The sequence below is a fragment of the Candidozyma duobushaemuli genome (assembly GCF_002926085.2).
Source record: "Candidozyma duobushaemuli strain B09383 chromosome Unknown F_B09383, whole genome shotgun sequence".
Taxonomy (NCBI): domain Eukaryota; kingdom Fungi; phylum Ascomycota; class Pichiomycetes; order Serinales; family Metschnikowiaceae; genus Candidozyma; species Candidozyma duobushaemuli.
In genome coordinates, this window is record NW_020289899.1 from 66,596 (window position 1) to 91,962 (window position 25,367).

Consider the following 25,367-nt stretch of genomic DNA (forward strand, 5'->3'; position numbering starts at 1 on the left):
AACAGCCACCACCACCGGAAAGTGCCCTAAATTCAAATTCGCCATATTCTAGAAACCCTTTTTCATGCCGCCCGAGGGTTCCAGAAAAAACCTCCGTTTTATTCTCCTCGGCCAACTTCACCACCACCTACCCCTCCCTAGGTCTCCACCAATCCACCACAACCAGACATATTATAGATCAGAAAAGTTTGAGAAATCCTCTCAATAAAAGAAATTCCAAAAACCCCCTCTACATCCAAAACACATCAAGTTCTGATCCCGGAAACCACAAACCCATATCTTATCACCATCGCACTATGTACTCCCTCACTGATCTTTTCACCACCCCACAGAGCTACATACCTGGATCCTTTTCCACACAATACAGCACAGAACCTTAAATACACAGACTCGGTTCGAAACAAAACCATAAAACACCCCGCCTTAACTCAAAACAGCCCTCCCTAAATGTGCCGACAATGACGCTACCGATTCTTCAGACAAATAGCATCTCCTCAGAAGAGGAACATCTACGCCACCTCCGCCAGAAACTGCTGCTGCAGCTGGCCATAATTGTCGGTTTGGTGGCTGCTGTGGGCGGCTTTTTGTACGGTTACGATACCGGGCTCATCAACGATATCTTGGAAATGCAATACGTGAAAGCCCATATTCCGCTGCAGAAGGGCGAGTTTAGTACCCACGAAAGGGCTCTCATCACGGCGATATTGCTGTTGGGGACATTCTTCGGTGCTCTCGTGGCGCCGTTGATTTCAGACACGTACGGCCGGAAACTGTCTATCATTGTATCTCTGGCGATCCTTTTTAACATCGGCAACATCCTCCAGGTTTCAGCAACCGACGTGGGGCTCCTATGCGCTGGAAGAGGCGTTTCTGGGCTTTCTGTTGGTATTCTTTCTGCTATCGTGCCGTTGTACCAAGCTGAAGCCTCGCCCAAATGGGTCAGAGGTTCTATCGTTTTCACATACCAGTGGGCTATCACATGGGGGCTTCTTATAGCCCTGGCCATCTGCCAAGGCACGCGACGGATCCAGAGCTCTGCTAGTTACAGAATCCCGATCGGGATCCAGTTTGCATGGTCGGTGGCTCTCTGCGTGGGTATGCTTTTTCTTCCCGAGAGTCCTCGTTTCTACGTTCAAAAAGACAATCTCCAGCTTGCCCTCAAGAGTCTCAGTAAGCTCCGACGGCTTCCGGACGACGACGCCGATCTCATCGAGGAGTTGGTCGAGATCAAGGCCAACTACGATTACGAAATGAGTTTCGGCAAAACCTCTGTTTTGGACTGCTTCCGCCTGGGCGGAGGTCGCCACAAGCAGAAACTACGCATGGCCACAGGCATGGGCGTGCACGCTTTCCAGCAGTGTCTGGGAATCAACTTCATTTTCTACTACGGGGTCAATTTTTTCTCCAACACGGGTGTTGGGAACTACTACCTCATGTCTTTCTTTACATACTTGGTGAACGTGGTGTTCACGATTCCAGGAATCGTTTTGATTGAAGTCGTCGGACGACGGAAGTTGTTGATGTGGGGCGGATGCTCCATGAGCGTCAGCAACTTCATCATTGCCATAGTCGGTGTACTGGTCCAGGCCCAGCAAACACGTTCCATTGTCAGCATCGTCTTCTCCTGCTGTTTTATTGCCTGCTTTGCCTCCTCCTGGGGTGGTTGTACATGGGCCCTTTCCGCAGATATGTTCAGCATCAGTATTCGTCAAAAAGCCATCGCCATCACTGTTGCCACCAACTGGTTGGTGAATTTTGTGTGTGCATTTATTACTCCGTATCTTATTGATACAGGTCAGCACACGGCAGCATTGGGCAACAAGATCTTCTTCATCTGGGGCGGCTTCAACGCCTTTGGCGTGGTTTTCGTTTACTTTATGGTCTACGAGACAAAGGGCCTTAAGTTGGAGGAAGTCGACTTCATGTACATGAACTGTGAAAACTCTAGGGTCTCCACCAAGTTTGTGAGTCGTGCTATCGACTACTCCACAATGCCCAATGGTACATCCACAGCGGTCAATACAGGCGGAAAAGAAACATCGTCTCCATCGACTGGAGACCCTAATGGTTTCAACACAGACACCAGCGTGGAGATGGCCGATCTCAGACAGAGAAAAACACCTAACAACGTGCATCTTGTGGCTCATGATAATATGTTGGCGCCTACTCTTAGCAACACCTCTGGCGAGTCCAGTGCCGATTCTACCATGTCCACTCCAGGGGTTACAGACTACCAAAAATACATTCTTGCGTTGAGAGAGCAGTCTGGCGATGCCATGAGGCGGACCGATTCATCGCATACATCAGCCTCAACTCACAGGCTTTTCAAGTTGAATGACAAAAAGCGCCAGCTGAGCGAGGCTGGCACTTCGAATCACACCAGCTCCTTCTCAAGTAACGCCCTTCAGGACGGTATTGGCAAAAAAGGTGGTTTGGTTAATGCGGCGCTGTTTTTTGCCAGTCCCCAAGTGATTCAGACAGTGACGATGAAGAGGACGAAGAGGGGGCTGCTCCTCAAGAAAAGGACATTTCAGACCCCAAAGATCAGGTCTAGCGAAGCAAAATTAGGCTTTCAATGAGGCCTTCTCGCTACATAAAGTTCCGCCAGAAAGCCAAATCAGGATAGAAGACTGGATCCGAACGACTGGATCTGGGTATGCAGACGAAAACACGCCCCTGAGCGTGGACCAAAGATAAGCATGGTTTGCATTGATCCCAAAAAGGCAGAACCGGAAAAGATAAAGAGCCGCTGCACAGCAAGGTGAAATTTTACAAACCCAAACATGGAGGTATACAGTGGAAACATTGGGGTATACAGTGTATATGGACCTGGAATTGGCGCCATGTCAAACAAGTTACATCATATTCAGAAAAACACAAAAACAAATAAGCAAGGCTTGGTAAGGCCGGCAAAATATACTGTGGTTCACTGGGATGCGCGCAAGCGACGCTGAGAGTGTTTTGTTCGCTTGCATATTTTTCTATTATACTTATTGAGCGACGATACCTTGTTTACCTTTTGACAGGATTCCAAAACAGACGCTCAGTGAGGCGTCTACACAGGGAACGTTGGGTGTGGGATGTACGGGTGTGCCGAATGCGCACTAATTCATAATCCAGTGAATGTTTCTTCCACAGCGGGCGGCGTCGAAGAAGGACTGCACATATGCTGGTTGCCGCTTCTTCGCTCCAGGTGCTATTGTCATGCCGCATTAGGTTCTCAAATTCCCTTCTTGTTTGGGTTTGTTCCATGCCGAAAATGGAAAGCGGCGCATACAGCGCTCAGCAGCCCCTTGAGCAAACGTATGGCAGCAAAAGGCAAGCTTCCAGGCGGTAAAATTCGCCACAGAAACTCGCTTGGCTCCGGTTTTCACCAAACGCATGCTTGGCTTTCCGACTTTACATAAGTCAGACCTTTGTCTCCGTGAGCATGACTCCGGGAAAAGCGGCTCACTTCCGCTCCATTGGGCTTAATGACGTGATGCGGAATGATTAAAATGCGCATTGCTCACGTGCCGCGGATGTCTACCGGAACCAACCGCCGGTCTTGTAGTAAAGCCGGCGGGATTAAGACGGGTTTTCCAGTCAATTGGGCCATGGCTCTCGGTCAAGTGTCTGCTGGAAGTGGTGGTTTTGGCTCTAGCCATTTTCGTTGTTTTCGTGCTCGAAGGACCGGTCTTCGTGAACGGTCGGCTTGAGCCCCCCGGTATGCACCCCCCGGTGCGCTTGCAGCCGGGGGCGTCTGACGACAGTGCAAGGTGTGTTCCGGTCACTGCGCACCGAGGGCTCGACGGTCACATCGCTTGCTGCTAACATTATTGTTCCCCCACCGGTTCGTCATAGACGACTTCCGGTCACGTTGGCCGACCGGTAACACCACGTCTGGATCAGACCTGCATTATCTTGCCTTCGACGCTTCGTGCCTGCCAGGAACTTAATAAATTCGTTTTGGTAGTGGTTGCTGGTGAATGACTGACTGTATACAGGGCCAGGAACCGAGTGAGTATATGAATGTTTTACCCAGTTTGCTCGAAATGAGGCCATTTACATGGTGCACGGGTGTCAACTAGCCTCACCTCGCCTTCGGACTAAGCACCTTGTACCCATCAATTGGCTGCAAAATAAGCATGAATTCCGAATCTTTCCCTGTTCACGAGGCCGCTCGTGATAATAAACCTTTGATTGTGGAAGGGCTTCTTGCCGAAAACGGCAAATTGGCTGTTTCCAAGGACTCCGATGGTCGTACTCCTTTACATTGGGCGTGTGCCATGGGGAACGAGAAGATCGTGGACTTGATCTTGCCCCACATGAAAAACGTTGATATCGACGATTTGGTCGATGATGGCGGCTGGACACCTATACACATTCTTTGTGGTGTAGGTAACGAGCCGGTGCTAGACAAACTCATGTCACATGAGCCCCAGCCAGATATCAACCTTGCAACGACCACGGGAGTCACTGGGCTCCACATTGCCGTGAGTAAGAACCACTACGAATTGGTGAAAAAGCTTCTACAGCAATACAAGGCGCTGGCACGTGCCAGAGACTCTCGGGGTCAAACACCGCTTCATCGAGCTGCAGCCATTGGGAGCGCTGTGGAGGTGAAGCTTTTGGTGGAGGCCAAGGCTAATATCAATGCCACGGAAAAAGACGGGTGGACGCCCTTGCACCATGCTTTGGCCGAGGGCCACGGTGATGTCGGGGTGCTTTTGGTGGAATTGGGTGCCAACAAGGATGCAGAGACAGGGTCGGGAGATAGACCGGCAGATGTGGCGCCCGAGGGTGTCAGACGGTACTTTGAAGAGAGGACATAAACGAGAAAGTTTGGGGTTTAACGAATGTACGACGAAGTCAGGTGGTAGGTGTAGGTGCAATTTTTGAAGAATCTGTTATGCCAAGCAGAAGGAAGCCTCCAACCAATGAACACTGCAACGCTTCACTTGGCGATGATGTTGAAAACGAGTTTTTATTTTCACTGCCGCTCAGCAGGACGTGACTCAATACGATCTCGGAAAATTTAGCAATAAGGTTTGGGTGACCCATCAGGTGGTGGGACCGGTTTTTGCTACTGCTGAATCCGAGGGTCCTGAGCAACCGGAGGAGTTGCTACCACGCGGCTGACAATACGTGACAAAAGCAAAGCATTTGAAACAACAGTCTGAATCTTTGAAAAGGGTTTAGCAATTTTGTGTCTCAGCTTAAGCAATCTGCTTCAATGCCCATGTACAACCGCTTCTCGAGGTTCGATTTCTTGTCTGAGCATTCGCCAAGTCTGAGACATGCGAGAGCGGGGCATTCTATCGAGGAATAAAATAAAAGTGTTGGAATCTAAGGATGGATCACGGCTTCACCGGATACGGATTCTACGGATAACGTTTCGTTTTCGAGGAGGCTCTACGCTGATCATAGATAGCGCTGCAGCGGTTCAGATGCAAGGTTGGCCAGGTTCAAGACAATCGAGGTTCGTGTGGGTCTAGGGCAATTGCAATAGTTTGAATTGAATTAGGTGACTTTTCGGAGTACTTCGGCTTCCTGGCCATCAATAATAATATTCAAAAACGATATTATGCTCTGTAGCCGGCCCACCCAATTGGAGAGGCCGAACCCGCTTGAATCGACCCTCCTTAACGCCTCTACTCCTGGAACTCCCCGTTTCACGTCTCTGACCCCGTTTCACATCTCTGACCCCGTTTCACATCTCTGACTGCCGTTTCATCCTGAAACATCGTCCACCTTTCCCTCAGCCGTGCGATCTAGCCCACCACACCTCAATTGCCATCGACTTTCACGTTTTTGCATCTTTCTTGCGGCGCCGTTTGCCATGACGTTTTCTTCACCGCCACAGATAATTAGCCCGATTGGGACTTTATGGCCTTCGCAACATAACCGGCCAAACTTGCTAAGAGGGCCGGCTCGGCCGGTGGGGGTTTGCTCGCCCGAGGGCAGTCACGTGCAGGGCACGTGACCGAGTCACATGGCGCGCATACTACGGGTAGTCGGCAGTACCCCCGGCTCCTACCACCTGCGACCCTCGGTGGTACCCCCGGTGTGCCCCCCGGCCTCAGCCGGCCCGTCCGCTTTGAGCGAAAACATCAACACCCCGTTCCGGAAACCGGCCCTTCTTCATGCATAACGCACCCTTCATCTTCCCCATTGCTGTGACTTAACAATTGCTGTGACCTCCCTATATAAAACTCCCATCCCCGGCCCCTCCCTCACTTACACTTTCTTTTCCAATACCCTTTTAATACCAAAAATCTAACCATGTTGGCTATCGGTGACGCCGTCTTGCGTATCGTCAACTTTGTCTTCCTTGTCATTGCCCTTGGTTTGACCGGCTCTCTTGCCGCCACCACTGACTGGCAATCCAACCCCCAGGTGAACTTTGCTGTTTTCGCCGCTGCTTTTGGCATCTTGTTCTCCTCGCTTTATGGTCTTGTTGCCTACTTCATTGCTGCCCTCGCCTGGCCAGTGATTTTGTTCACTTTTGACTTTTTGAACACTGTCTTCACTTTTGCCGCTGCCACCGCCATTGCTGCCGGCATCAATGTCCACTCGTGTAACAACCTGGACTACTTGGACAGCAACAACATTACCCAGGGCCTGGCGGGCAGATGCAGAAAGGCCCAGGCCTCTGTTGCTTTCCTCTACTTTTCGTTTTTCATCTTCTTGGCCTCGTCGGTTTTCTCGGGCATTTCCATTGGCAAGGGCGGTCTTTTCGGCTCCTCTTCCCGCTCCAGAGGCGTCGGTGTGCCTTCCGTCTCCCAGGTCTAGGTTTGCTAGACATGTAATATACGGCTCGCCGCTAATATACGTTTTGACAAGTCCACAGCATGAGACTGACGGGTGCACTTGCCGAAGAGCTGGTTGTTCAGGCCCAGTCTGTATGTATCTAATTGACGATGTACCAGTTAGAGAGTGTAGAAGAACAAGGTCAGCTTATCTCAATGTGTCAATTGACTGCTCAATTGATGTTTATTGTTCAACGGTTGAGATGTACATGTGATTGCTCGATGAGCAAGGTGTATTGAGGACCACATAAGTGCCCCAAACATTGACTTTACTAAATCAGCGAAAGTGTATCCTTGTCAATTGGGAAGCAACGACTGATGCTTCTGATAATCCACAATTCGTCATGGTTAGTCAATTGCGTCGACGTCATCGCAGCTCCATGCAAGTAGATGCCCCTCGAGGTGTAGACGAACCATGAGGTCTGTGGACTCAATTGACAGATATTAGTCTTTTCGTGTCCGATTTTTTTGAATGAATGTATTGTTATTTTTTTTAATGGAGTGTGGGTGAAAGTTAAAGGCATCTCGGTGATCAAGATCCGGCCTGACCGTGCTGGTTACAGTAGTAGAGTTGTGATTTTCGGACTTTGGCTTACTTCGTGTATGACGAGTGACGCTTTTGTGTGTTTTTGTTAAATGGTCGAATGGACTGTTATTTTAAGGACTAGGCGTATCTTACCCTTGAGTATGTTACTATTGCTCATACTACTGCTTGGTGAGGTGCTTTACAATTACTTCTAGAGCTACTTCCCATAAACAGCTTGTTTTTAATCTTTTGACTTCTTGATTCAGGCCCAACTTGGTACTCAGTTTTAGAAACGTTTCCGTTGTGACGGGTGGGCACCAAATTGCATGGATCTCAGAATCATCAACCTAGAAAAGTAAACAGAGAAAGTCGATCTTCAAACACGATTAACCAATTTTTCATTTCTTCTACCGAACCATCAAAACAACCATTTTCACATTCATCCCACAGCTGCAATGCGACGGCTGTGAAAAAGCCGAGGTACAATAAGAGACCGTTATATGTCTATTTCTCGGCGAAAGTGCCATATCCAACGGACCTCCATTACCTACTTTGAATTTCTAAAATCACAGGATTCAAATTGTCGTATTCAAGAATCTCCATCAATTTTCTAAAATTGCTACTTTTTGGCCTTGGCTGTTTTCAAACCGGTGCATTCTTCGCTCGGCTTAGCTTTGTTTTGGTTTGTGTTTTTCCATTTTTCACCGGACGCAGTCCAGGAATGTTATGACATACTTCCGATCCTTCTCTCAATTTGGAGATTCTTCGATGCATGCACCTCTACACCTTGTCCATGACCTTCTCTATAATATGACCTATTTCTGGTTGGCACGCTTCTTGCGCTCTCTTTCGTACAGATTCCGTTCGGCACCCTCTTCCGTCGAGATGGTGTTGACAATGTTGGCCATCTTCTTGTGGTAGGTGGAGTACATGTCCTTCTTCTCGCTGATCTGCTGTCTGGCAGTGAATCTGGTCTGCTTCCGGAGATCCTTGAGCGCACCCTTCTTCTCCTTCTTGATCTGCGCCTTCATCTTGTTCAACTCTTGTCTGTCTCTGTTTTCGTCGTACAGCTTCTTGTCGGGGTTGAAGTTCTCCTCGAACTTAGGTGCAAACGTCTTGATGGCCAATTGTCTGTGCTCCTGCAACGTCAATGGCTTACGGCTCTTGCTGAGGTTGGTTTCAAGCTTGCCCATTCTCTCAAGCATGTTCTGCAACTGCGGAAGCTGGCTGCTGTAGTATCTCGATGCATGTTTCGTGATGTGCACGAGAGGACGCAAAACCTCCAAAAATGCAGACTTCTCTTTCCAGAGGTTCATGAGACGGTCAATGATGGCAAATGCACGGCCAATCAAGTGGAACTTCATCTCGTCCGTTGGAGATTTGAAGATTTCCAGAACCTGGAGGCGCTCGGGTGAGGATTTGGGATGAAACTTTTTGCTGAGGTTCGTCTTACCGTCAACCTTTCTGGCGGAAAGCGTTTCCACGAGCTTTTTGGGTTCAGGGAGAAGGAAAAGGAGAGCTCTCTCCAAAAACATCACAATCTCAGGGTCGTAACGCTTGGCAAATGACTGGTATTGTAAAAGGACGTCGCAGAAAAACAATCCTTTGCCGATGTTGTCGACGTTAGTTTGACCAATCTCGTTGTTGAGGAATTGGTTCATGACGATCAATGCAGGGGTAATGACAAGGTGGTAGTGGTCGGAAGCCGAAAAGAGATAGCCGAGAACGACAAAGCAGACGAGGTCACCTTTCCGAAGTTCGTTCTTGAGAACTCTCTCTTTGATATCATCGATGGTCAGTCTGACAGTCTCAACCAATGCTTGGTTATACTTTTCGGCCATAGTCCTGAGAAGCTTGGTCAAGTCGTCCACTAGCTTGGAATCCACCACTTCCTCGTTGGAGATATGCAAAATGTGCTCAAAGATGATACCCACAAAGTTGTCCATCTTCTCTTTATTGCCCTCGGCAAGACGTGGATGGTACACTTCGCTGATCTTCTTGATGTGCTCAATGACCTGATCTCCCTTCATGTTCTTGACATTTTCGGCAAATTGAGGGTGGCCAGGAGGCATGCTAACAGATGGAGCCTTTCTTTGACGTCTTTCAGACTCCGATTCTTCAGACTCGCTCTCGCTGCCACTAGCTTCTTCCTCATCTTCCTTCTCACTGTCATTCTCCCAGAAATCATCATCCAAGTCATCGGCATCAGCAGCTCTGTCTTCGTTCAAGCCATCCATTCTCTTCAACCTGTCTGCCTCAAGCTTCTTCATCTTTTCGCTATGCTCAGCTGCAAGCTCCTCAGCAGTCTTGGTTCTGTCTGCTGGGACTGCTCTTCTGTCGTACGTCAACTCTCTGACCTTATTATCGTACTCGATGTCTTCCTGTGACTTTGGCTTGAAGGCATTGCCCTTGGGCGTCAGCTTATGCAAGTCGCCAATGATATCACCAAACTCGTCGTCCAAGTCCATGATCTCATCCTGCGTCTTCTGAAACTCCATTTGTCTTTGCTTCTTGTAGAACTTGGATTTGGCGATGATCTCGGCCATGACGTCCTTCTTGGACTTCTTCTTAGGCGGCTGCTCACTGTCCTCATCGACATACCTCTTCTCAGGAACACCCAAGTCGCCCTCGTCGAAGTCCTGCTCGAACGAAATGGCTTTACCGGAATGTGTGAGGGCGAGATCATCGTCGTCATCGTACTCGTCGTCGCTTCCCAAGGAGAATACGTTCTTCTTAGACGAACTTTGCCTTTCTTTGGTGAATCTCTCCAACATCTTCTCTTCTTCGGTCAAGTTCTTGTTCTTTTCACCGAATCTGCGATCAACAAGGCCACCAGCACGGTTTCGAAGCTTCTTGTCAGCGTCGTAGTTCAACTTCATGGCCTGCTCAACTCCAGACCTGGACTTGGCAGTATCGTTATGCTGCCTCGAGCCGGCCTTGACAAACTTGCCGCCCTGGATAATTGTATAGTCATGCTTTGCTCTGTTGATGCGGTTATCGAAAAGGTTGAACTCGTCATGGATCTTTCCAAGGGCCCTCTTCTTCTCTTCCTGATCCTTTCTTGTCTCAGAAGGGGCTGCTTTTTTGTTCTTCTTCTTCACATTCGTCTGCCCTACGAGGCCTTTGGATTTAAGGGCAGCCTTCAACTGTTCGAGCTGAGAACCTGCCATGATTTATGTATGTCGTAGCCTTTGGGGTTGTATCTTTAGTATGCGCGATGCGATGCTCTGCTCAAAATTTCGATACTTTTTTGTGCAGCGCACCCTTATCAACAACCACCTACCAGTTTATCGACCTGCCTGCTGTTTGGAAAACTGGTTGATCATGCCCAAAACGCCTTTTCGGCTCTGCGGCTCGCTATGAGTACTTGTTTCGCCTAGAGCATAATTGGACTCGTATACACTGTCCAAAGCCAGACCGTTCCATTGACCCTTGGACATGTGCAACGATGAAGATGGTCCTTCTTTAGGCGATGGAGCAGCACGTGGATACCGGCTGCTGTTGAGCTGCTGCGCACGTTGAGGCTGTCTCGTCTTTTTGGGATCGCCATTTCCATAGCTCTCGAGGAAGTACATGTATGACTTGATCATCTTGTCATCCTGGTAGTAGCTGTTGAGATCAGGGTCACTCATGTCGTCGCTCGATACTTCCAGATCGGAGTGTTTGGCTTTATCTCTAGACTCCTTCTTGACCCTAGACTCGTGTCTTCTTTGCTTCTTCTTGTTCATGTTGTGCATCATGTTCTTGTCCTTTTCTTCAAAGTTGAACATTGCAAAGTAGCATACGTAACCCAACCCATCCACATGGATGGAGTAGTCTCTGAAGAAGTCGATGATGGCACTCGAGTTACTGGACACCTTGAACCAGAGCACGAACGGCGTCAAGATCAAACTCAATATCTCGTTGAGAATGATGATGATCTTTAAGCTGTAGAGCTCGCAGAATTCAGTCTTAACCTCAACTGAGTGCAACCTTCCATTCCATGAGCTTGGCAAGTAGTGGGTAAACTGTGACACATAACGCAAGCTGGCTTCAGGGTCGTAGAAAAAGGTAGCACCTTGATTCAAGCTTTCGGCTGAGTTTGAAACTGTGGAATTGTTAAGAGAGTTCGCAGTAATAGCCCAAAGCGTACCGAAGATACTGATGTAGAAGAGTGAGGTTCTGTTTTGAGAAAGCTCAAAGGACCAGAAGTTGTGCTCTTCATCGTCGAAAAGCAAACCCATAATCACCAATACAGCTGTGATGGCACCGGAAACAAAGTTCACCAAGGTCATGCCGTTCACTACCAAGAAGCTGCTGGGAAACTGGTTGATGTAGGTGCTTGCAGGTCCAATGGAGAGTTGCAATCTTTTCATAAAAAAATGGGGAAGCTCATTGAATTCACGGAGCTTCCATTCTGCCCAGGGAGTGTACTGCCTCAATCCAACGAGCGAAGATGGATTCGACTTGTACTCGTTGAAGTACCTGAAAAAGTACAACAACACGAAGTAGATCACGATGAAAGGACAGAGAAAAAGGTTGATTAGGGCAGCCATCTTGAAGCGGGCACTAAGCTCCTGTGAGAGACTATTTCTGGAACCCTCCTTCAAGATAGCCTGCTTGATCTGTCCGCTGTCGTTGAAGATGAAGTTGTTGATGCAAAGCTTGAGGTTCCACTCCAAGGTTCTTGTAAGCACAGCCTTGCTGGAGAAAATGTTGCCTAGGAATGACGGCATTGGAATGGCCAAATCTAGGACATCCTTGTTGATCAATGCTATCATGTAGTTTTCCTTTCTCATGATTCGATTGGCAATATCGTGAGCGTTGAGTCTGACCTTTGAACTGAGGTCATTGACGTAGTGAGGCGGGAGATTGGGTGTGGTTGACGTCAAGGAGTTGTAGTCCTTCAACAGCATGAGGCTCTCGACGATCGAGGACCACAGAATGGTCAGTAGCTCCTGCTCGCTGTGGATGTTTAGAAGCTGAGCATAGAAGTTCCGAAGCTCTTGCAATTTGTACCGATAGTCGAAGTACAACTGCACAATTCGAAGCACAATATAACAAAAAAAGCCGAACAAGAGAACCTTCACTGAGAACGGCACCCTCGACCAGAAGAAGCCCTTGATCACCAAGTCCAGCAAGGTGATGGAGACCTCCAGGTGAGACGACCACCTGTTGAAGAACAAGTCGTAGTCTATGCCCCACTTGAGGAACGTGGTGAAGGACAAAATGAACACAAGGATGAAGATGTCAACACAGCGTCCAGCGATGATATTGCCAAAGCCCTTGCCACGGTAGTAGTAGTAAATATCAATAAGAAACTCGTCCATATTGACGATATTGGCCCAGAGATAGAGGGCTCTCTCTCTTGGAGGAATCAGCACCCTGTTGAGGTTCTTTTTCTGGTACTGAGTGTGGAACGACGGAGTAGGCTCAGCTCGAGGTTCCCGTCTATGCTGCAAAGCCGCGTCATTCACGTTGTACATAGGCAAAAGCTCCTCCTGGGTCCTCTAGAGAAGAGTCTCCCAGACAGCGTAAAACGGCCTTTCGATCCCAGAGCTTCTTCGCTATCCTTGCCGTATCGGTTCACGTCGGTACCCCATTTCACGTGTGCATGCTGATCTGTCTTGCTAGCATTCACCAGCAGTCTGGGGGCTAAAAACGGCAGCTGCTGGCTTTCATCTTCAGAATCCAGAGAGAGGTCCAGATCCAGTTCCAGCTGGAGAAGAGGCTCGGCCAATGGCGGCTGTTCTGCATTTTCTGAGTCCAGAAGCGGAACAGGCCCGGTTTCAGCCGGCCTGGACTCCTCGAGCTGCTCGATCTCGTGACCGTAGTAGTTGTAGTTCTCGGGAAGATTGTTGTAAATGGAATGGAGGCCAAAGACGCGGGACAAAAACGTGTCGGACTGGTTTTGGTGGTCTTTGTGGCGGGAAGAGCCAATTCCTTCGTAGAATGACATGATGGGTGTTTTTGTGGGGGTGTAGTGGATGTGTTGATGGTGTTTCTGATTATGTGGGTCACTGATAGCGCTGCAGCTATATGTAGGCTTATCGGAGTGAAGCAGGGGTATGTGCCATTGGGCATGGAGGGGAGTAGATTTCAGTAAATGGATGGGAAGAGTTTATTATGGGGGTTGTTTCTATTAGGTCATATTGGGAGTCATTTTGTAGGGTGTATTGTCTGATAAGCTACTCTGCGTTGTGGCTGCGAAATGGACCATATGTACCGTTGTCAAGGCGGGAATTCGTTGCAATGATGTCGAAAGTAAGAGCATATTGAGATCATCAATGTTTTGATTGTGAGTTCTTGATTATACCCAGAATTCGAGTTCCATAAGTTTGCAAGTTTGCGTTTGCAACTGTGGCTGTACAAGTATCTCAATAGACGAGCTGACCGGGAACCAAGACGAACTACATGAATTTTTGGTTTTAAACCTTGAGGGGGTTTTTCGAAGACAAAATGAGCATTTGCTCGATTCCTGTTTAGATAGCGTGTTGGGCTTGCTAATAGCTGTGATATTCTCGGTACCTTGCGGAAGAGCCCACATGAAAACCGGTAGGAACAAAGGATTTCGGGCATTGGCAGAACCTTAATTTACATTTTCCACGGACATTTCACTGCATTCCAAAGTACATGCCATTCCCGACTTTGTCCGCCGGAAAAACTGTCGCCTCCTTATTCCATTTGCTACACCGACAATCCACAAATGGTCAGCCCTTCAATTGAACTAGCAGCGTACGAAAGCTCCCCGTGGAAGTCCGAAATGCTTACACGCCAAATCCAATCACCCGTATATCCTCCTCAAAAGGCCCAAACCATCCAAACCACTGAATACCATCCAGATCAACTAATTCAACCCAGCATCACCCACACTTGCCTTCGCCAAAGTCACTCCACGCCTCAATCTTCAACACCTGCCCAGCGGCTCAAGCAAAAGGCCCATTGCTTTTCCAACCGCTTTCCAAACGCTTTCCAAACGCTTCCACTGTCCAGCGCCTAAATCCAAGAGACCCACGCAACCGAAAAAGTCCGGCCCGATGCACAATGGAAAGTTGCTAAGTAAGCAGCTTTAGCAAGCGTTTTTTCAAGGTGGACCGCCGCTTCAATTACGTCAGGAACAGCTGTCGATGCACCTGCAAGCAAGCGTTAGGCGGTCCATGGCTGCAAAACCACAGTTTGCTGATGCAGTTGCTGTGGACTATAAAGCGGCGAGATCACCCTGGATTTTTCGCCATTGAATACCAAAATGTCCACCACCGTCCTTATTTCCGGCGCCTCCGGCTTCATTGCCTTGCACACTGTTCAGGAACTTATCAAGAAAGGCTACTCCGTCATTGGATCTGTGAGATCCAGCGAGAAGGGTGAGTACGTCAAGAAAGAGTCTGGCAACCCCGAGAAATTCTCCTACGAAATCGTCGAGGATATCGAGAAAGAAGGCGCTTTTGACGAATTCGTCAAGAAACACCCCGAAGCCACCGTTTTCTTGCACACCGCTTCTCCATTCCACTTCAATGCCATCAACATCGAAAACGACTTGCTTTTGCCTGCCGTCAACGGTACCAAAAACGCCTTGAAGTCGATCAAGAAGAACGGTTCCGGCATCAAGAGAGTGGTTGTCACCTCCTCCTACGCTGCTATTGCTTCTGCTGAACAGGATGCTCAGGCTGACAAGACCTACGATGAGTCTTCATGGAACAACATCACCTGGGAGCAGTCTCTTGAAAACGCTGTTGCCGGTTACTACGGTTCCAAGACTTTTGCCGAAAAGGCCGCCTGGGACTTTGTCAAGGAAGAGAAGCCCAACTTTGTCATTTCCACCGTCAACCCAACCTACGTCTTCGGTCCCCAGCCATCCAGTTCTTTCAAAACCACTCAATTGAACACCTCCTCCGAGCTCATCAACAGCATCTTGAAGATCAAGGGCACCGAGGAGAAGGTCAACCCAGTGAACGCTTCTGCTGTGGATGTTCGTGATGTTGCCAAGGCCCACCTTGTTGCTTTTGAGAGGGACGAGGCCAAGAACCAGAGATTGCTTTTGAACTCGGGTCTGTTCACCCAGCAGACCATCTTGGACGTTTTGCACGTCGAGTTCCCCAGTGAAGCCCAGCATGTTCCTATTGGAAACCCCGGTTCTGACAGAGAGGAGGTCAAGACGAGAGCCACTTTGAACAACGACAAGACCAGAAAGATCTTGGGTTTTGAGTTGATCTCTGTTGAGCAGTCCATCAAAGACAGCGCCAAGCAGATTCTTGAAGTCGAGGATAAGCTCAAGACCAACGACCTCAACTCCAAGCACCAGCCGTTGTAAGTAATGTTGAATGAAAGAAGTTAGAAGCTAGCAGGATTTGAATGGAAGTGTAGAGGACGTAAGTTGGCACGGTTTGAGGAAGCTCAAGATTGATTGTCTCATTGGCGTGCCACCTTTACCCACAAAATATAGAGAGGTTATATGACCTTTTTCAAGCACATGGATCAATCTGGGCATAATGGATGCTGTAACGTAAACAATCATGCGTCAGGGCATCTCAACCATCGTAAGGCTTGTGTTCCAAAAAAAGACACGGCACTATTTCTAGAATTGCAACCACGTTTGGCCAGGCAACTTTTGGAGCGAATAATGGCTGAGTTTTCTTTTTTTGCTTTTTCATCAACAACGTAAAGAACTCCGACTTTGTACCAGTAACTTAGTAGTGGAATATCTGGTACTCCCACATCTTTGTGCCTCTTTCTCCTCATTCTCGTAACTCTAAAAAGCACCCTGGCTTATATCGGATCCAATAAACCGTATACAACGAATCAGTTGATGGCACGCCGCATGTAAGCGTTTGTGCTTGAACAAAGATGCGCTTACCTAATAAACCACATAAGCTTCAGATCGAGAAGCTCGTAAGTATAAGTATCCTACCGTATTTTAAAATGCCACTATGACCCATGATGTGCCGACAAAGGTGCTCGTTTCTGGAGCCTCTGGTTTCGTAGCCTTACACACTATTCAGCAGCTTCTTGAAATAGGCTACCTAGTGGTTGGATCTGTGAGAAGCATAGAAAGAGGCGAATACGCAAGAAAAGTTACACATTACTCCACCAAATTTACCTATGAGATAGTGGAGGAAATAGGCCGAATGGGCGCCTTTGACGAATTTGTCAAAAATCACCAAGATGCCTCCGTTTTTATTCATATGGCTTCCCCAGGACCTCATCCAGTCAATGACATCGAAAGAGAGCTACTCATGCCAGCAATCCACGGTACCAACAACGCCCTTCTGTCTATTCGAGATCACGGACCAAACATAAAAAGAGTGGTTATCACATCATCGTATGCCGCTATGGCTTCTGAGGAAATGGAAAACGAGGCAGGCAGAACTATAGACGAGACATCATGGAACCCCACTTCCTGGGATAACGCTTTGAAGAGTCCCTCTTTGGGTTATGCTGGAGCAAAGACATTTTCCGAAAAGGTCGCCTGGGATTTTATTAATTTCCAGAATCGCTCGTTTTCCATCACGACCATCAACCCAGTTTGCATTATAGGTCCGCTGCCGACCGACTTTGTTTCTGAACTAGACAGATCTGGGGAAATTATGAGAGGCTTTTTGACTATGGAGGATACCGGACAAATCAGTGCATTTGGAGTAGATGCGAGAGACGTTGCAAAGGCACATATCGTGGCTTTTGAAAAGGAAGAGGCCAAAAATAGAAGGTTGCTTTTGGCAGCTGGTCCAATCTCTCAACAGGCCATTTTTGAAGTAATTCGATCAAATCCTGGTTTGTCGGCTCTGCTACCGGCGGGGTGCCCTGGAATAGATAGAAGAGAGCAAAGTCGAAAAGCTGGTTTTGATAATTCAACGACGAGACTGATTCTAGGGTTTGATTTCATTCCCGTGAAGAAGTCTATCTTAGATACTGCTCGGCAGGTGTTTACGGTGACAGAATGAGAGAAATGTAGGGTGGTTATTAGTTATTTTGTTGAATTCATGGGTTTTGCAAATTCGCTGTTGTTTTCCTTATGGTCCATGTGAGTCCACTAATTTGTGCGAGACTACTGGGATTTTGCAGAAATCAGATGAATTGCACCACGAAAAATAAATCCGCCGACTAAAAATACTGAGAGAAAAACATCCATGAAGATATTCAAATTGGAAGAAGATTTCAAAAAGTATAATTAGCTTCAGAGTAAAGCCAAATAGTCTACTCAGCCCCAACCAGCCACGGTAGCGTCAGGTACACAGCAACGTTGCCAACCTCTGAAAAAAAGAACCATTGTAGTGATTAAAACTTGAAGGATCATTCTGAGATACAGATCTGAAGTCTGATTTTGGTAAGAAGATCCAACTACACTTTCCACGCTATTACTGGGAATGCACAGACGCACCATTACTGTAGCATCTCGCCCAAACCAGGTACAATTTGCCCACTTAACATGCTATTGAAAAGCATAACATGTGAATTTCAAGATCTTAAAGACCCTTCAGTGAGATCTTACAACCCCAGCTCACACAGCCCAGGACCAGCTGTTTCCACGTGATCGCACCAGCTTTATTTTTCATACTACATTGAGACACAGCCGCTGTTTGACTACACTATTTGAGATGTAGCAGAGCCACCGCTCGCGCCGCCTCCTACTAATCTACAGTAGCCGCGTTCACCACCACCACATTCCAATTTTCACATCTCCACAATTTTTTAAAATTTTACTCTTCAAAGTCAATCCAGTAGATATTGGCGGCCGCGCCGGAAAAACTTCACGCTTTCGCGTCGGGAAATATGCCAAAAAGCTGTCAAACCGATTGTGTTCGGCTCGGCAGTGCAGACTGTGTACAGTCCTGAAGGAGGTTTTCGTGCGAAACTGCAAAACGGCCTGAACCATTAGGAGGCTGTGTGGACGCGCCGAAGCAGATTTTGCCAAATTAAAAGCGTAGTGTAAAAATTGAAGGGCTTGTGTCGGGGGTCTGGTAGAAAATTCAGGCACATAGGGCCGGTGTGCAGGAAAAATGCCGACTTTCAGGGCGTGTATCCCTGCTTAGAGGTGCAGCAGCAGCAGCAAGTGCCCGATCCGAGGCAGCCTAAAAAAAACCAAAAATAAAAAAAAAGTAAACTCCCGTGCCTAGCCGCCCGTTGCTGCTTTCTACAAACAACACGTTCTTTTCCTCCCAGTCGAACCAAACCCACCCTGCCAGATCAGGCGAATCCACAGGACCCCAAGTCCCCTGCTGCATTAATTACCTCACTTTTGCTGCAATTTCTTCAGCGCCAAGACCACTAAAGCATCGCCTAACCTCCACACAAGAAAATCCACAACTGTCAACGCAGTCTTTTTTTCTTGTCCGCAGATTTGCAACTTTAAGCTTTTTTGACCAGGAACCCTAGACGATAAGCTATCCCAAGATGGTTCGTGATCTCACTTTCAACGGTCCCCTGCTGGGTTACGAAACACCACAGAACCCGTTTACTTCCGAGCTAGACAACGAAAACAACTCCAGAGACTCCAACTCGTCTTTTGCCTCTCTGGAGCAGTTGCAGCACAGCCCAAGCCAGTACGGAAACCGCTTAGGTGCTGCTTCGGGATACTACTCCAACGACACTTCTGCCAACTTATTGCTGGGTCACAGCTCGCTGGATCAGGCACAGGCAGGGCTTCAAATGCCGCCTGAGTTTGACAGGTACCCGCTGATGACAGGATCGAGAGTCGTTTCGCTGACTTCCTTGGCGTCTCAAATGAGACAAGAATACCTGCCTAATGTCGGGCTGGATCTGGGTACGCCTGAGGACGATGCGCTGATGAAAAGCCTGAATCCGTTTATGGCAAATGTCGACTTCTCGCCTTTTGGCGGCTACCCTGCTCTGTCATTTCCTCTCAGTATCGATGAAAAAGAACCAGACGACTACTTGCACAACCCGGATCCTATTGCCGACGCCGCATACGATAAGAACAGATTCTGGTATGACTTGAAAACCATGGATAAGCGTGCTGCCGGAGGCGCCTTTGGTGTGCTTTTCTTGCTTCTCGGAGCCATTGTCATTTTCGTGCTTTTGCCTGTTTTCTTCTACTCTGGTGTCACCCACCCCTACCACCCCGAACACTACGAGCTCTTGTCTCCTTACAAGTACCCGCTTTCGAGCGCCATCAGAACAAATTTGGTCGATCCAGACACTCCAGAAGACGCCTTGTACAAGAAAAACAAAAACGGCGACAAATGGAAGTTGGTTTTCTCGGATGAATTCAGCGCCGAAGGCAGAACTTTCTACGACGGAGACGACCAGTTTTTCCAGGCGGTGGATATCCACTACAGTGGTACCGAGGACTTGGAATGGTACGATCCCGATGCTGTTACTACCGCTAACGGTACGCTTATTTCCCAGATGGACGCCTACAAGAACCACAACTTGTACTACCGCTCCGGAATGGTGCAGTCGTGGAACAAGATGTGCTACACTCAAGGTATGATTTTGATTTCGGCCCAGCTTCCCAACTACGGTGCTAAAGGTGGTCTTTGGCCCGGTCTCTGGACTATGGGCAATTTGGGCCGTCCAGGTTACAGAGCATCCACAGAGGGCTTATGGCCATACACTTACGATTCCTGTGATGCCGGTATCACCGCCAACCAGTCCTCTCCAGACGGAATTTCCTATCTTCCAGGCCAGAGGCTTAACGCATGTACATGTTCTGGAGAAGACCACCCTAACGCCGGAACCGGCCGTGGAGCACCCGAAATCGATATCATCGAAGCGGAAACCGACACCGACGCCTTGAAGGTTGGTTTGGCGTCCCAATCCTACCAGATCGCCCCGATGGATATCTGGTACATGCCAGACTACAACTACTTGGAAATCCACAACCCAGAAGTCACCAGTGCTAACGTTTACACTGGTGGTCCGCTCCAGCAGGCTGTTTCGGGTGTCACCACGCTTAACAACACTTGGTACGAGCGTGGAGAAGGTGCTGGCCATTTCCAGGTGTACGGATACGAGTACCTCAACGACAATGAAGACGGGCATTTGACCTGGTACGTTGGCGAGGACCCCACGCTTACCGTTCACGCCAAAGCGCTTGGACCAAACGGAAATGTCGGCTGGAGAAGACTTTCCAAGGAGCCCATGTCTGTGGTGATGAACCTTGGTATTTCCAACTCGTGGGCATACATTGACTGGCCCTCGATGGTTTTCCCTGCTCGTCTCCGGGTGGACTACATTAGATTGTACCAGCCTGAGGACCAGATCAGCGTGACCTGTGATCCCGAGGACTACCCAACCACTGACTATATCGAGCTGCACTTGAACGCATACATGAACAGCAACTTGACGCTTTGGTCCGAGACGGGCAACAAGGTGCCCCGTAACAAGATCGCCGATAAGTGTTAGATGTTTGATCAGAGTTTGATCAAAGTTTGAGGATTAAGTTTGATGATTTGGTTGCAAAAGCAGAGGTTCTGTGTTTTTCGCAGCCACCAGGTCCACATGGAAGACAGCCTGAAGAACCACCAAGATGAATTTCATTTTGGAAAACGACTTTTCAGGCAGAAGCAAGAAATGCCAAAATTCCAAATGCCGCTTCAAAGCTCAAAAGCTCAAATGCCAGCGCTACTGGTCAGTGCTCATTTTCCAGGCTGTGGTTTCAGTGCCGTGGATGGTGCCGTTTTCTGTCTGCTTTGTTTAGACAAATTTGGCAGGTCTCGCGCTGCTTCGCCTCGCTGGGTATACAATTCAACGGAAGAACGGAGAAACTGGAAAAACGCTGATTTTCAGGATTTCGCCAAAAATATCCCGAATCGCCCAAATCTGATTAAATCACCCCGTCACCAGACGTCAAGGCTTCGTGGTCCATGGGTTGCTCCAGCCGTCCTGCGTACAGCACAGAGGCTGAGACAGGTACCCGGAGGAAGAAACTCGATGATTGGAGGATTCGCTGATTTTTGGCAGATTCCCTAAATATTGTGGTTTTGGCGGCTTTCAACCCCCAGATCTGATAATTTTAGGAGCTCATCGTCTTTGTGTGCCGCAGTAACCGACTCGGGCGCAGCTGCATTCGCAGCCATCACCGCAGAAAATAAAGTATAGGCTCGGCCAATGAAAAAAGCGGACGATTGCCGTGGCGGCCCCCGAAAAGTGGACATTTTCGAAGAAGCTGTTTTTCGGTATTTTCCAAAAATTTCCAGCCCACAGCAAAATCTGCCTTTGGTTGAGCCGTTTCTCGCTTTCTGCGCTTCATCTGGTGCGCAAGCGGCTAAATCTGGCGATTCTCGCGCCTTGTCCTTGCGCAGCGGCATACCACCAGAATCAAAACAACAAAAGACGAAAAGAAGAAAAAGTAAAAGAAGGAAAAGTGAAAGGATTCAAATTTCATCTTTTTGTTATTTTTTGTATTTAAACAAATCTTCGTCTTTTGTGCCCACCATGCCTTCTGTGCACTGACCTGCCGGAATCAAGCCTTGCTTCATCGTCGCGCCTGGTCTTGGCAGCCAAGTCTTGCTTGCCTCCTTCAGCCTCCAAAAAGCTACACCAACTTCTTCCACAACTTCTTTTTTTTTTGTGGTTTCAGATCTAAGAAAGTTCAAATCTTCATTCGTTCATCGCTGGCGCCGAAACCATCCCCACATATCCCCATTCCACAAAGCCATAACGCCAGGGTCTATTTATACCGCGCACAGCCGAAAATAAACCATCAAAACTTCCTTCTGATCCATTAAACACTACGCCATCTTTTCCCATGTCCCACCGTGACTTAACCAACAACGGATACGTGGACAGCCCTCGTAACCCCTTTGACGACGGACTGGGTCTGTACGATCTGAGCCATTTTGATGAAGCTGCTCTGGATGAGTTGCTCCAACACTCTCCCGTGGATGACTCCAACAGAAACAGCTACAACGGCTACTACGTCGACAGAAACACCCGCCCCATGTCGCTGCCTTCCCAGCAGGGCAACTTGGTCGCTCCCACTGAGTTCAACAGGTACCCTAGTCTTGCCAACCTGAGAGAACACTCCCTGACATCGCTTCTGGAGCAGTTCAAGAGATCCCACTCCCAGTACACGCAGTTGACCCAGAATGGCCTGGAAACCACCTCCAGCAACGGCGAGAACGTGCTGGACCCTTTTTTGGCCAAAGTGGACCTTTCCCCGTTCGGTGGGTACCCTGCTGACCAGTTCCCTCTTCACATTGATGAAAAGGAACCGGACGACTACTTGCACAACCCAGACCCCATCGCCGACGCTGCATACGACAAGAATAGGTTCTGGTACGATCTCAAGCACATGGACAGACGCGTGGGTTTTGGTCTCCTAGGCTTCATTCTTCTTTTGCTCGGTGCCATCGCTGTCTTCATTCTTATTCCCGTGCTCACCTTTTCGGGCGTCACCAACCCTTACAAGCCAGAGTCCTACGAGGTTTTGACCCCCTACACCTACCCGCTCTCCAGCGCCATCAGAACGTCTTTGATCGACCCTGACACCCCAGAGGACGAGCACACTAGAGTTAGCTCCAACGGCGATGAGTGGGTCTTGACTTTCTCGGACGAGTTCAACGCCGAAGGCAGAACTTTCTACGACGGAGATGACCAGTTTTTCCAGGCGGTGGACATCCACTACCAGGCCACTCAGGATTTGGAGTGGTATGACCCTGACGCTGCCACCACCTCCAACGGTACCCTTCACATCACCTTGGACGCCTACAAGAACCACGACTTGTTCTACAGATCGGCTATGCTTCAGTCGTGGAACAAGATGTGTTTCTCTGAGGGTCTTATTGTCACGTCGGTTAACTTGCCTAACTACGGTCACAAGTTGGGTCTCTGGCCTGGTCTTTGGACTTTGGGTAACTTGGCCCGTCCAGGTTACTTGGCTTCTACTGAGGGTGTTTGGCCTTATACTTACGACTCGTGTGACGCCGGTATCACCGCTAACCAGTCGTCGCCAGATGGTATCTCCTACTTGCCAGGTCAAAAGTTGAATGCTTGCACGTGTTCGGGTCAGGACCACCCCAACGCCGGCACGGGTCGTGGTGCTCCTGAGATTGATATCATTGAGGGTTCCATTGATGACACCCTTAAGACCGGTGTGGTGTCCATGTCGTACCAAATTGCTCCATACGATGTGTGGTATTACCCAGACTACAGTTTCATTGAGATTCACAACAACGAGGTCTGTGCCATGAACACCTACACTGGTGGTCCATTCCAGCAGGCCGTGTCCGGTCTTGTCACCTTGAACACCACCTGGTACGAGCGTGGTGAGGGTGCTGGTAAGTTCCAGGAGTACGGATACGAGTACATGAGCGACAATGACGATGGTTACATCACCTGGTATGTCGGTAAGGGCAAGGAAGGTGCTGCTTTCACCTTGCACGCGTGGGCCTTGAGCCCTAACGGTAACATTGGTTGGAGAAGAATTTCCAAGGAGCCCATGGCCATCGTTATCAACTTGGGTATCTCCAACTCGTGGGCTTACATTGACTGGCCTTCCCTCATTTTCCCATCGCACATGAGAGTGGATTACGTGAGAATCTACCAGCCTCCAAATTCCATCAGCATGACTTGTGACCCTGACGGCTACCCAACCACCGAGTACATTGAGAACCACAAGGATGCCTACTACAACAACAACCACACATCGTGGGAGATGGCCGGCTTCACGTTCCCAAAGAACAAGGTTGTTGGGTGTTAAGCATGATTTCCAGTCCTTCGCTTGATTGATTTCACTATAAAGAGCAAAAGAAAAAAAAAAAAAAATGAAAAAATGAAAATGAAGAAGGGTGGAGCTCAAGGTTTGCTGAAGAGAACTGAGCTATTCACGCCACCAAACCCGAACGAGTTGCACAAGCCGTGGTGCACCAGCCTCTCCTTGGCCTCGTTGGCAACATAGTCGAATGTGAACTGTGTCGGGTCATCGTCCTTGTGGCGACCAACATTTTGTAAATTAAGAGTGGGCGGCACGAGCCCCGTTTCAATTGCCTTCAACGTAAAGGCCGCCTCGACCGCTCCCGCAGCGCCGAGCAAGTGGCCGATGGACGATTTCGTCGAGGACACGGCAAGGTTAGAGTTTTTAGCAAATAAAGTCAGTATTGCGTGGTTTTCGGCCCGGTCGCCAATCACCGTCAGAGTGGCGTGGGCATTGACGTAGTCGACCTGAGATGGATCGACTTTGGCTCTTTCAAGTGCCATTTTCATGGCTGCAAACGCTCCATCTCCAGTTTCCAAAGGTGCAGTGATATGGTTGGCATCTCCAGATAAACCGTAACCAGAAACCTCTGCATAAATCTTAGCTCCCCTTTTTTTGGCCATTTCCATATTCTCCAAAACTAAAATGCCACATCCTTCACTGAGCACGAAACCGTTTCTATCTCTATCAAAAGGCCTCGAGGCTTTCCAAGGTTCATCTTCATATTCAGTCACCACAGAACGAGCTCTAGCAAAACCGGCTAATGCTAGCGGGTGAATGGACGCTTCCAGACCTCCACAGACCATTGCATCAGCATAACCATTGTGTATGAAATTATAGGCATCACCTATAGCGTTTAAACCTGTAGCACAGGCTGTAGACACTGAATGGAGAGGACCTCGAAGGTCGTACTTTATGGAGATGTTTCCAGCGGCCATGTTGTTGAGAAGTTTCGGAATAAAGAGCGGCTGGACCCTTTTGTAGCCCTTTTCGTGGAATGCTACCGAGTTGTTGTAGGCATCCTCAAACAGGCCAATTCCTGAACCGACCGCCACACCCATCTTGCTTCTGTCTATGCTTTTTAAATCCAATTTGGAATCTTCAAGGGCCTCCTGAGTAGCGACAATTCCGTATTGAGTGAAAAGGGCCCATCTTCTAGCGTCCTTATCAGCACATCTGTCTGGATCCCAGTTTTGCACTTTTCCAACCACTTTGGACGGAACCTTATCCCAGCCTTCTTTGTAGTCGGGTAGTTGTTTTGTAGAAATGAGCCCAGAGGCGCCTTTTATGAGATTGTTCCAGGATGACTGGGTACCGATACCTAGAGGAGTCACCAAACCGATTCCTGTGACTGCCACGCGGGACATGCTGAATCAATGCTCTTCTGATTAGGGAGATTTGAGTGCAACGTTACAGTTAT

At 48.6% G+C, this 25,367-nt stretch overlaps 10 protein-coding genes across 10 annotated transcripts; 7 read left to right on the forward strand and 3 right to left on the reverse strand. All coding sequences in view use genetic code 12, as the record gives it.

Annotated features, from left to right (window-relative positions):
* Positions 1-458: 458 nt before the first annotated feature.
* On the forward strand, positions 459-2,554 carry HGT4 (glucose sensor; the record flags this gene model as incomplete). Its single annotated transcript, XM_025483142.1, has 2 exons — positions 459-2,449; positions 2,470-2,554. The coding sequence occupies 2 exons, from the start codon at positions 459-461 to the stop codon at positions 2,552-2,554; spliced, it is 2,076 nt and encodes a 691-aa protein (XP_025337355.1).
* Positions 2,555-4,127: 1,573 nt separating this feature from the next.
* On the forward strand, positions 4,128-4,814 carry CXQ87_004707 (uncharacterized protein; the record flags this gene model as incomplete). Its single annotated transcript, XM_025483143.1, has 1 exon — positions 4,128-4,814. One exon carries the CDS (start codon positions 4,128-4,130, stop codon positions 4,812-4,814), a length of 687 nt encoding a protein of 228 aa, XP_025337356.1.
* A 1,450-nt stretch (positions 4,815-6,264) lies between these two features.
* Positions 6,265-6,774, forward strand: NCE102 (Nce102p; the record flags this gene model as incomplete). Its single annotated transcript, XM_025483144.1, has 1 exon — positions 6,265-6,774. The coding sequence occupies one exon, from the start codon at positions 6,265-6,267 to the stop codon at positions 6,772-6,774; it is 510 nt and encodes a 169-aa protein (XP_025337357.1).
* Positions 6,775-8,132: 1,358 nt separating this feature from the next.
* NOP14 (snoRNA-binding rRNA-processing protein) lies at positions 8,133-10,487 on the reverse strand (the record flags this gene model as incomplete). Its single annotated transcript, XM_025483145.1, has 1 exon — positions 8,133-10,487. The coding sequence occupies one exon, from the start codon at positions 10,485-10,487 to the stop codon at positions 8,133-8,135; it is 2,355 nt and encodes a 784-aa protein (XP_025337358.1).
* A 117-nt stretch (positions 10,488-10,604) lies between these two features.
* On the reverse strand, positions 10,605-13,255 carry ATG9 (autophagy protein; the record flags this gene model as incomplete). The annotated part of the gene is made up of 2 exons (XM_025483146.1): positions 10,605-12,804; positions 12,828-13,255. The coding sequence occupies 2 exons, from the start codon at positions 13,253-13,255 to the stop codon at positions 10,605-10,607; spliced, it is 2,628 nt and encodes an 875-aa protein (XP_025337359.1).
* A 1,287-nt stretch (positions 13,256-14,542) lies between these two features.
* CXQ87_004711 (SDR family oxidoreductase) lies at positions 14,543-15,604 on the forward strand (the record flags this gene model as incomplete). Its single annotated transcript, XM_025483147.1, has 1 exon — positions 14,543-15,604. One exon carries the CDS (start codon positions 14,543-14,545, stop codon positions 15,602-15,604), a length of 1,062 nt encoding a protein of 353 aa, XP_025337360.1.
* Positions 15,605-16,220: 616 nt separating this feature from the next.
* Positions 16,221-17,231, forward strand: CXQ87_004712 (uncharacterized protein; the record flags this gene model as incomplete). Its single annotated transcript, XM_025483148.1, has 1 exon — positions 16,221-17,231. The coding sequence occupies one exon, from the start codon at positions 16,221-16,223 to the stop codon at positions 17,229-17,231; it is 1,011 nt and encodes a 336-aa protein (XP_025337361.1).
* Positions 17,232-18,681: 1,450 nt separating this feature from the next.
* Positions 18,682-20,655, forward strand: CXQ87_004713 (SKN1/KRE6 family beta-glucan synthesis-associated protein; the record flags this gene model as incomplete). The annotated part of the gene is made up of 1 exon (XM_025483149.1): positions 18,682-20,655. One exon carries the CDS (start codon positions 18,682-18,684, stop codon positions 20,653-20,655), a length of 1,974 nt encoding a protein of 657 aa, XP_025337362.1.
* Positions 20,656-22,000: 1,345 nt separating this feature from the next.
* On the forward strand, positions 22,001-23,953 carry CXQ87_004714 (SKN1/KRE6 family beta-glucan synthesis-associated protein; the record flags this gene model as incomplete). Its single annotated transcript, XM_025483150.1, has 1 exon — positions 22,001-23,953. One exon carries the CDS (start codon positions 22,001-22,003, stop codon positions 23,951-23,953), a length of 1,953 nt encoding a protein of 650 aa, XP_025337363.1.
* Positions 23,954-24,048: 95 nt separating this feature from the next.
* CEM1 (fatty acid synthase) lies at positions 24,049-25,314 on the reverse strand (the record flags this gene model as incomplete). Its single annotated transcript, XM_025483151.1, has 1 exon — positions 24,049-25,314. The coding sequence occupies one exon, from the start codon at positions 25,312-25,314 to the stop codon at positions 24,049-24,051; it is 1,266 nt and encodes a 421-aa protein (XP_025337364.1).
* Positions 25,315-25,367: the final 53 nt, after the last annotated feature.